The sequence below is a fragment of the Python bivittatus genome, unplaced genomic scaffold, assembly GCF_059951505.1.
Source record: "Python bivittatus isolate LINGU-HERP-01145 unplaced genomic scaffold, Pbiv_v1 ctg000080_np1212, whole genome shotgun sequence".
NCBI lineage: Eukaryota > Metazoa > Chordata > Lepidosauria > Squamata > Pythonidae > Python > Python bivittatus.
The window spans coordinates 4,159,032-4,168,874 of NW_028277035.1; the positions used below are offsets into that span (position 1 = coordinate 4,159,032).

Sequence of the window (9,843 nt, forward strand, 5' to 3'; positions counted from 1 at the left end):
CCGCTCCCTCCCATTGGCTGGCGCCCCCGGCGGTCTCGCAGGCGAACAGCGCTCATTGGTCTTTCGAGGAGCGGAAAGAGAGGCGGGCGGGATGAGATTGGAGGAGGAAGTGCTTCGGCGCCATCTTGAAACGTGACGCCCCAGCCAGCAGCGTCGCTGTTGCGCAACGCGGAGGCGGGCTCTTAGCAAGGCGCGGAACCAGCAGCGCTAATCTGTGAGGTGGGTTGTGGGGTGCTTTGTCGCCCAGGAAGGCAGGCGAAGAGAGGGGATAAAGGATCCGATTATTGCAGCAGCTGCCTTTGGGAGAGTTGTTGGCCAGCCTGGATGGAAGTTGCCCGTTGGGAAGACACTTTCAGGCAGTGGGATTTCCGTTCGCTTTCATAGGAACCTGGAAAGGTTCGACCGGACGCATATTTACTCACAAATCCTACTCTGTTCAGCGGGGTTTAATCCCAAGGAAGTGTGCATAAACAGCAGCCTGACTGAGATACTGGATTTTTATTTCGGGGTGGCAGCTCACACTGAAGCACGGTGGTGCAAAACTGCACAGGGGAGTTTATTCATACTACAAGTAGGGAGGCGCAGCTTGATTCTGGATGTCGGTGTAGATTTTTTTTTTAACTACTAATGCTTATTTGTCTACAGGATTCTGATCCTTAAAGGCTTATATGCGAGCCCACATTACACTAGCCTGGCGAAAACTCCAACTCGCCGCAATGGCTAGCGCTGTAAAGGGTCCCGAATCTTTCCGGGAACGCGCGAGTGACCGTAGGCGAAATTAAGCTGCATTAGTCTTTCTCCATGGGATCAATTACCCTGCAGGAATAAACCGTCTGAATAGCTTCTGTAGGAGACGGAAGCGCAGCCCGCCGACCTAGATAAACTGGGAAAAAAAACTGGGGAAGGAAGGTAACTGCTAACGCAAAACGTGGATGCCCTTCGCTGTCGGCTGGTTCTGCATAATTCCACCCTCCCCAGAGATGGACACCATTGGCTGCGAATGGCCAGTCGGGCCCTATTGATCGTACGCAGGACTCGGCATGTGCGACGTAGCGTCCAACTTGACTGTGAAGGAGTACCGGTTTGGAAAGAATCGGAAACAGGGAGACAGGGATGAGCCGACCCGTGAGTTGGTGGTGCTGATTCCTGAGGTGCCATTGTTATGATTATTATTATTGTTTGCTGAACGAGAGTCAGAGGTTGCAACGAGGGAGCGTAGAAGCCATCAGGAATACTGTGGCACCTTTATCTTGGAAGCGAATTTAACACCTCTGCATTTCACAGGACTATTAAGAATCTGCTCTTGAATAATTTTGAAATATTGTACTGAAAATCGGTTTAAGATAGTTTGATAGACATAGCTTCTTTCCATTTTCATCCTAGAATATTTCTAAAGTGGGTCCATGTTCCAGTGGGATTTTGGTTTTTCAAAATACTTTTACGAGGAGCTTAAATTAAAACTTAGATGTTTATTCCTGCAGATGAAATGACAAATTTAAAATGTCAGCTGAGGACTATTATATTTCAAACCAATCTGACAACAGAAACCAGTTAATATGGTTTCCCTATATGCTTCTTCAATGTAAAACTTTTTGAATGCAGTGGGGTATATTGTCAAGTGATCATAGAGATTTATTTATGAACATGTTTTATACACCAGAGCATTTCAAATATTTGAACATATAATTAACAATATATTTAACACTTGGTAGAGTTAATTATACTGTATCATTTCCCAATGTTTATCACTGGCTAGAGGTCTGATAAATCCTGAGTAAATTCCAGGATCTAACAGCCTTTATTTGTTAGTGAAATAAGAATCAACAAATCAATGAACAAGGAATAATGTTTTCAGTAATGGATACAGCAATTTCTTCTCAGGTTTTTTTTTTTTTTTTGGCACCAAACTTGTTTTTACAAGTTCAACTAAAAAAAATTTAAAAATTGGAGAGCACAAATTTATTTTTGTGTGCACAAGCATGTCACATCTCAGTGTTACACCTAACTGGATTAAAGCTTCACAATGTTTTGACATTTGACAGTTAACTTTTTAAACTAGAAAATGTGTGCCAATTTATATGCAGGGGAAAATGTACCTCTGTTCATTTCTGAACATAGAATGTAATTTGTAATCATTGTTTTTTGCTTTTGAAATTGGCTATAAGTACTGTGATGTAATGAGAGTAGATGGCTTATCTCAGTAGAGTTAAACTCATTACATTGGCCACTGCAATATGTCTCTTCCACAGCATTGTATTAAAACAGGCATTCCTATAACTACATGTGTTAGGTTTTCCTTGAGCTAAATCATATTCTGAACTGATGTCTGCATTTGTAAGCCTTAAATAAGATTTGGTAGATGGAATAAACAGACTTAGTTTATTTGGTTTTAAGTAAAAGTGATTAAGAAGGGTAGTAAAATTTCCTTAACTTTGTCAAGCTAGGCAACACACACCCACACACACCTGATAGTAAATTTGGCATCCTCTCTGAGTGAACCTGTAACTAAGCACTAAGACTTGAAGGAGGAATTAGGTATGACTTTGCATTTTCTTAGTAGGCTCACATGCTAGATTTGATTTCATTTCATTGGTACTACATAGTTATGTATATAGTAATAGCCTCAATTGATCCTGAAAAGATGGATTAAAGATGCATCTATTCTAATCAATAGTAGCAACTTTTTCTATAGATACCAGACAGAAAATACATAGCATGTGCATTATTCCAAATGTATTAGGTGTTGATTTCAGCTTTCTTCTTGACCTATGGCTTGTATGCAGTTCTAGCACATTGTAGAAAAGTATCAATAGAAGTATTTTACAAACTAACTACTTGAAGCCCAGAAAAATAGGGAAAGCTATATACATATTTTAAACATTCTTTTAATGCTATCATATTTTGCAACACAAACTCTTTTTTCAGGTTCTTGATCCTCAGTATGGTATGCATGTTTGGCCTTGCGCAGTGGTTTTGGCCCAGTATATCTGGTTTCATAGAAGACTTGTCTGTGGCAAGAGAATACTGGAGGTAAATGTCACATTATTTTCTTTCAAACACCATGGAATTAGAGCCTTTAAAAAAAGAAAAAGGAAAAAAACTGCTTCATCAGTTGGATTAGTTTGGAATATTGCACATTCACCCACAGGCTTTTTTGGGGGCATGGTGCAGGGAGATAAGAATTGTAAATAGGTAGATAAATGAAATGTGAACAGTATAGACCAGAATTATTACATGTAATGATTATTCATCAACATTGACATTCATGTATTGGTGATTTGAACAAAATGTATTCTGTGGTATAAAAAAATTGACTATAAAGGTAGTCCTTGTTTAACAACCACAATTGGGATCGGCAACTCTGTCATTAGCAAAGCGGTCACTAACTGAAACTGCACTTATGATCTTACTTCAGGTTTCCATTGCTTTACAGACCTGTGAAGGTCATCAGTGCAAGGATTGGTCATGAAGTTACTTTTCATCACTGTTGTAGTAACTGCAAACGGTTGCTGTATGAGTACCTGTAGTTGAATTGAGAAACTGTCATATGAGTTTGTACGCTATTTTAGGCAAGCTAAAATTCTGCAGCAAGACCAAATTTTTTTTACATTCTCATAGAATGTCTAAGGACTAGTGTTGTTTATATATGTATAGAGAAAGAAAACACATATATAGCATCCCATCCACGTATAGAGGTGTATAAAATTTTTACACGTTTCAAAAAAAGATGATCACATTTCCGTATGATCACCTATATATCCTGTAATTGGAAGCAAGTTGCTCTTAAGTAACTTCAGTCTATTAAGTAATTGAAACCATTTATTTCTTTCCAATGCAATAAGGTCGTGGAGAATCCATTTCTGTTGTCCAGCTATCACTTTCCATGTAGCAGGTATTGTCAGGTTCATCCCAAAAAACTCCAAGAGACAATGCAAATAGTTCTGTTGCGTTTATTAGCTTCAACCTCAAGACAGAATCTCCCCAGACTGAACCCTAGTTCCCAAGCCAGCCAGCCACAACACCGTGAATTCCTTAGGGAGGTGCCAGCCTCATCTTCTTGAACTTCCCATGCTCCTGTTGGGTGCTAAGAACACGCTTATCTCCCTGAGCCTGGCCTTCATAAGTCCATTCCATCACAGGTATGAGGTTCAAAAGAATGAGAATCTGAAAATATTAAAACCTGCCTCAAATTTGTAATTAACTTCTCAGATATTTTAGAATAGCCCAAAGATTGACTATTGATCACTTAATCCATCCCATCCTGTTCTTCTCTACTGATCCTAAATGTCTTGGACAGATTAAATCTACATAAGTATCAAGTAGGAATTTGAAGTCGTGTTCTCTATCCAAAGTTTTTCTTTCAAATAATTTGAAACAATAATTTGACTTATTCATCAGCAGGCCATTAGGTATTTCACATTTACATTTAAGAGTGCAAAAATTTTGGTAAAATATCAGTAACTTGGTAATGTTATATCATTTTGACAGTTCTAACAAATGGAGAGCAGAGGAGAATCAGTTTGAATACATTCTGTGAACACATTTTGGATTACAACTGCTGTCACAAATTAAGTTTATTCTGTTCAGGTTGGAGCAGGTGTGAGTCTTCCTGGAATAGTGGCAGCAAAATGCGGTGCACAAGTAATATTATCAGATAATGCAGAGTTCCCTCAGTGCTTGGACAACTGCCAAAGAAGCTGCCAGATGAATAACCTCTCTGGGGTGCGCATTATAGGACTTACCTGGGGTCATGTATCACCCTGTCTGCTGACTTTAGCCCCAGTTGACCTTATTTTGGGATCTGATGTATTTTTTGAACCAGAAGGTAAATGGTCTCTCTTAATATTCACTGTTGGAACTATTTTGAGCATGTGAATAATGGCAATAAGAAAATTATTCAGTTTCTTGTAAGCTCAAGACTTTGAGGTCCTATTTATACCAACTGCTAAACTAATGGGGAAAGAAGCTGATTTTAAAAGGGCATGCCATTCTAAAAGGACCATTTCTGCCCAGTTATTCATAACTGTAATTACTTTTTATTCAGGGATTACTTTATTTACAGCATAATGTGTGTGTCCTATTACTACTTGTGAAGTTTTGACAGCTGGCATAACTTGCAATTCAAATTTTAGGAAGGCAATTCAGTTTAGTTGTTCTGTTTATACACAAATATGTACTTCAAGACATAGTTTGCCTCCCACATAGTACTCCTTCCTCCACTTTTTCCATAACAGCCCTGTCTGGCTCCAATTCCCTAGTGAACTGAGGATGGACTTGAATGTATTTCCAACACTAATTCACCATCTTAACCACTATACCATGCTAGCTTTTAAAGTCATATAAAGATGTTGGACAATACAAATCTTATCATTCCTGACTATGCTGGAGTTAAGGTGGTCAGGATAAATATCTGGCAAGCATCCGGGACTTATCCCTTATTTTGATAATTACCAGGCAGATTTTTTTTAAGCACTGTCATCTAAGATAGTATTCTTTCAGGTCCCTGTGGTTTTTACAGATGGACTGATTTAAAACAGGTTTTGTGGATATTTTTTTTTAAATGTACTTGAGTACCAAGGTTTGTAACAAACCTTTCAGGCTGTGATATGCACTTATAGTAACTTGAAAATGCCTTTTGAATAATATTTGCTCAGTGCAATAAACAGCCTTACAGGAAAAGCCTCAACTGCTAAAGGAAGACTAACTGGAAAATAGGCAACAAATAAAAATACAGTTAATAAAATGTCAGAAGTTTTAGGACCCAGAAAAATGCAAAAGCAATATATTATTTAATTCTTATGTTTAAGCATACCAAAATAAACTACATTTGGCTTTTCAGACTTTGAAGATATTATAAGCACAGTACACTATTTAATGGAAAAGAACCCACATGCCCAGTTTTGGACTACTTACCAAGTCAGAAGGTATGGTTATGCCCACTCTCCCACTGATTTTAGCTTTCACACATCTGCAGAAGCAACTCATTCAAAATGTCTTTAAGTTGTTCACTATAAATTTTTCTAGAATTTTTAACTTTTAAGTGCTACTGGAAACCCAAACTTGCCCCAAGGCTTTAAGATTTACTTGCCTTTTTTTTTTTCAGTGCCAACTGGTCTATTGAAGGATTATTATACAAGTGGGGGATGGAAAGTACATGTGTGCCATTGCAGTCATTTGAAGCCAACAAGGAACAACTTGCATGGTCTTCTCTTCCAGGGATGTACACTATTCAAATGATGGTTATCAGTAAAAAAATAAAGGACTGAAATCTGTTCTGTATTACCTTAGAAACCTTTCTAATGGATTTTTAAATAAAAAATGCATCAATTCCTTATTTGATGGCCCCACTTTATCACCACTGGATTCAAATCAACTTATTCTCAGCATTTTAATATTTTTAGTACTGAATTTTATTCACTGTTCATGCCAATACTAATTCTGCTGCATATTTCCTTTGAATTATTAAGCATACACATGGATTTCATAGGAATAATACCAAAAATGTGGGTTGAAGCTACAATCTTTTAAAAACAATCTTTGTTATATAAGAATGAGTCCCATTAACTAAACAGGATTTATAAAGTATAGGAGTGAATTTGCTGGATGAGTTTTACTTAAAATGCAAACTAATGTGATCTGTCCTAGTCTAACAGACAAAACTGACTTAAACCATCAGTTTAAAAAAAACTGAACACCAAGAAAGTGTTATTTTTATTAAACTACAGACACAGTGGTTATAATACAGAATGTTTTAAGAGATACTCCAAAATCAGTACTTAAAAAGGAATGAATCAAATGCTTTAACATTACATTTTTATATGCAAGTTCACATATGTAGATGGTCTAATTTACCATTCTGGAAAAATAAGGTGTGTATATCACCAGCTAGATGTGCTCACTGTATGCTCCATTATTTTAATTCAAGGCCCGGGTGACTGGAAGTGCAGTTGTCAGGCAATTACAATTAACTGGACAGCCATTTGTTTCTGCACGACAAGGCATCTTTACAGGAGCAATCAGGAGAAAACAGGAAACAGCCAAGCACTCTGCACTGCAACACGCCACCTTAACAGCTAACCAGCATTACTCAACTGCTACACAACTGCGCCTAGTGCACAAAAATACATAAGAGAAGAGATTAGAATTTTGTCTGATAAAAACAAATCTTTCAAAATAATCTGTCAGCTGTAAAGTTTAATGTTTGACCTGAAGAAATATTTGCATATGCACTTGAATTTTAAAATTCAGAATTGGGAGAACGAAGACAAAAATCGAACATTTGGACAGCATAAAGCTATTCAGCATACTATAGCTGCATATTTAATATAAACTTGAGGCAGCATGTTAGTTATCAGTTTAATTTGCAAACGAGTCAGCACTATATGAACAAAAATGAAGTTTTACCTCAAATATCCAAGCCAATAATGAAATCTGTAGTCGTTCACATCACTAAATTACAAGAAATTTGAATAATAGCAACAAAATGGCACATAAAAGTAAAAGTCTGCCATTTGAGGCTCAAAAACGTAAAGTAAAAAGTTAGACAAAGTGTTACAAAATAACCTTTTCAACAGCCGGTTGCTTGTGCAGGAGTCTCTCCAAAGGACTGGCAATTCATATGATCATTTCTCCTCCAAAGGCATCCTTTATGTAGACTTCTCATCTATTTGCAGTATCTAGATTTGAAAAAGGTAATGCTTAGGAAGGGTACTCCTTGTATGTATCCTGTAGTTTATGGATGCTTTTAAATACCTACTGGTATTGGTCTTTTTAACATGTTTCAAAGCATGTATGTCTCCCTCCCACCATCACATTTGATACTAACGTAGCCATCATGAGATTTTTGGAAATGTTGTCCGATCTCTCCACTAACCACTACACATTTATGAACAACCACCCCTAATCCAAATCCAACCTGATTCATATTAATTATGCATTCATCCTTATTCAAAACCTTGATGTGTTATTAGTCATTAACCTTAACAGTTCTAGGCCCCCTTCATTTGAAAAAACAGGACCAAACAATTTGAGGGAGGTTAAAGACACACTATCCATTTTCCCACCCAGCATATGCTTATAAGCCCACAATTGCACTGAAGAAACTGGTTTCTACCAACTTTTGCATTTCACTTCTAAAAGTGTTGCTGTTGAGAACTGTATCCATAGAACAGATTCTTAATAGGATAGTGTATCTTTAACATTTAAAGACAAACCTGCTCCAATACACGCCCACAGAAACTGGTCCCTGGAGGATCAGCCAAATCAGTTAAAATCTGCAATACTGGCCAATATTCTTTAAGCAAACAGGAGACCGCAGCTTTAAAGGGGAAAATGCAGATGTTGGATAAGAACAGTAAGAAAATAGTCATTTCAGAAATAGGTTGCGTCTCAAACAATAGATATTAAAAAGCAAGCTATTAATTGCAACAAAACATGAAGATGCCTTTTATTAGCTGTAAATTAAAACACCCTCTTCAGAAATGAACATGCCCCATTTCCTTACTCTAGAATGCTTAAGATCCCAGTGCCTACTATTTTTCTACAATAAAGCATGCAACTTCAGTAGAATACCTGATACTTTACCGTTTTCTTAAGATGACACAGCACCTTCCTCTTCAGGAGATTTAGGAGGGCTCTTAGAACGGGATCTTGATTTCGATTCCCTCTTGGAGACAGGTGGAGGGCTTCTGGATTTGGACCTGGATCTCGATCGGGAACGAGATCTGGACACAGATGAAGACTTGGACTTCGACCTCCTGGCCGACCTGGACTTGGAAGTAGAACGAGAGCGGGATCGCGTGCGGGATCTCGATTTGGAACGGCTGTAGCGCGATCTGCTACGAGATCTGGATCGGCTCCTGCTTCGGGATCGGCTGCGACGCCGCCTTCTGGGACTGCGTGGAAGAGAAAGAGAGACGGGCGGTTGGAAAATATCCAGAAAGTCGCGCACTCTCTTTCGAGTTCACTCACCGCGCCAACGGCATAAATCTCGACCCGCCGCCCCTCCAGTATCACGTGGCTCTCACTTTCCCGCCGACCTTCCCCGACCAGTACGCTATCATATTGCCCCGGGCCCTTTTTTTCTACCTTATGCCTCATCCCGTTTAAGTCTTTTCCTAGGAGGAACCAATCGACCTTTCCTCTGCCCGTCGGGCCCTCTCCCTCAATCTCACCTTCTGCTGCGACGTCCGTAGCCGCCGCTTCCGTACCGGCGCGGAGGAGGCCCTCGTCGGCTATGGTGGGAATCCGGCGGTCGGCCGTAGCGGGCCATCTGGACGCGCAATTCGCGCCCGTCGAGCACGGCTCCGTCCATGGCGTCCATGGCGTCTTCCGCGTCGCGCTTGTCGTGGAAACGCACGAAAGCGAACCCACGACTCTCCTTGGTGTAGCGATCGCGGGGAATATAGACATCCCCCACGCGGCCGTACTTCTCGAAGACGCGGCGGAGCGTGTCTGGCGAAGTACGGTATGTCAGGTTGTCCACCTTCAGGGAGGTCATGCCTTCCACGTCCGGCGGCGGTCGCCCGTAACTCATGGTGGAGGGCGGAAAAAGGCGTAAAGACGCAGGAGGAGCGGGCAAACCGTCCCTAAGGATACAGAAACGCTTGCTGTGTTAGGCTTACGTTATCACAGCCCGGCCGTCGACTTCGGGCTGAGGCGTACAGAGCACACCTCACTCACGAGCCACCACCTCCGACCACCGCCACGACCAAGTGAACGAGGTACCGCCCTTCCTCGAGCATTTAAGCGCCACAAAATGGCCGCCACTGGCCCGGAAGCAGTTCTCGATTCTACCCGCGCCCCCTCCGTTGGACTCTAAGCCATTCAAATTATATTCGATTT

The 9,843-nt window shown here is 40.2% G+C and overlaps 2 protein-coding genes across 11 annotated transcripts; one reads left to right on the forward strand and one right to left on the reverse strand.

The window, feature by feature from the left end:
- Positions 1 to 103: 103 nt before the first annotated feature.
- On the forward strand, positions 104 to 6,272 carry METTL23 (methyltransferase 23, arginine). 3 transcript variants are annotated; one of them, XM_015889554.3, is made up of 6 exons: positions 104 to 219; positions 646 to 1,151; positions 2,926 to 3,030; positions 4,588 to 4,825; positions 5,840 to 5,924; positions 6,104 to 6,272. In XM_015889554.3, the coding sequence occupies exons 2-6, from the start codon at positions 1,041 to 1,043 to the stop codon at positions 6,264 to 6,266; spliced, it is 702 nt and encodes a 233-aa protein (XP_015745040.1). In that variant the 5' UTR covers positions 104 to 219; positions 646 to 1,040; the 3' UTR covers positions 6,267 to 6,272. The 3 variants fall into 3 exon arrangements, with proteins under 3 accessions (XP_015745040.1, XP_007436831.1, XP_007436829.1); XM_007436769.3 differs by having other exon boundaries at positions 112 to 1,125; XM_007436767.3 differs by having other exon boundaries at positions 114 to 1,151.
- Positions 6,273 to 6,698: 426 nt separating this feature from the next.
- On the reverse strand, positions 6,699 to 9,714 carry SRSF2 (serine and arginine rich splicing factor 2). Of its 8 annotated transcripts, none has more exons than XR_015794680.1 (4): positions 9,174 to 9,714; positions 8,584 to 8,894; positions 8,214 to 8,317; positions 6,699 to 7,676 (listed from the first exon to the last, which is right to left on the reverse strand). XR_015794680.1 is itself a non-coding variant. In XM_015889556.3 (3 exons), the coding sequence occupies exons 1-2, from the start codon at positions 9,533 to 9,535 to the stop codon at positions 8,591 to 8,593; spliced, it is 666 nt and encodes a 221-aa protein (XP_015745042.1). In that variant the 5' UTR covers positions 9,536 to 9,714; the 3' UTR covers positions 6,699 to 8,317; positions 8,584 to 8,590. The 8 variants fall into 8 exon arrangements, 3 of the variants coding, with proteins under 3 accessions (XP_015745042.1, XP_007436832.1, XP_015745041.1); XR_015794681.1 differs by lacking the exon at positions 8,214 to 8,317 and having other exon boundaries at positions 6,699 to 7,108; positions 7,564 to 7,676; positions 9,174 to 9,713; XR_015794679.1 differs by having other exon boundaries at positions 6,699 to 7,108; positions 7,564 to 7,676; positions 8,214 to 8,894; positions 9,174 to 9,713.
- Between the last annotated feature and the right edge of the window lie 129 nt (positions 9,715 to 9,843).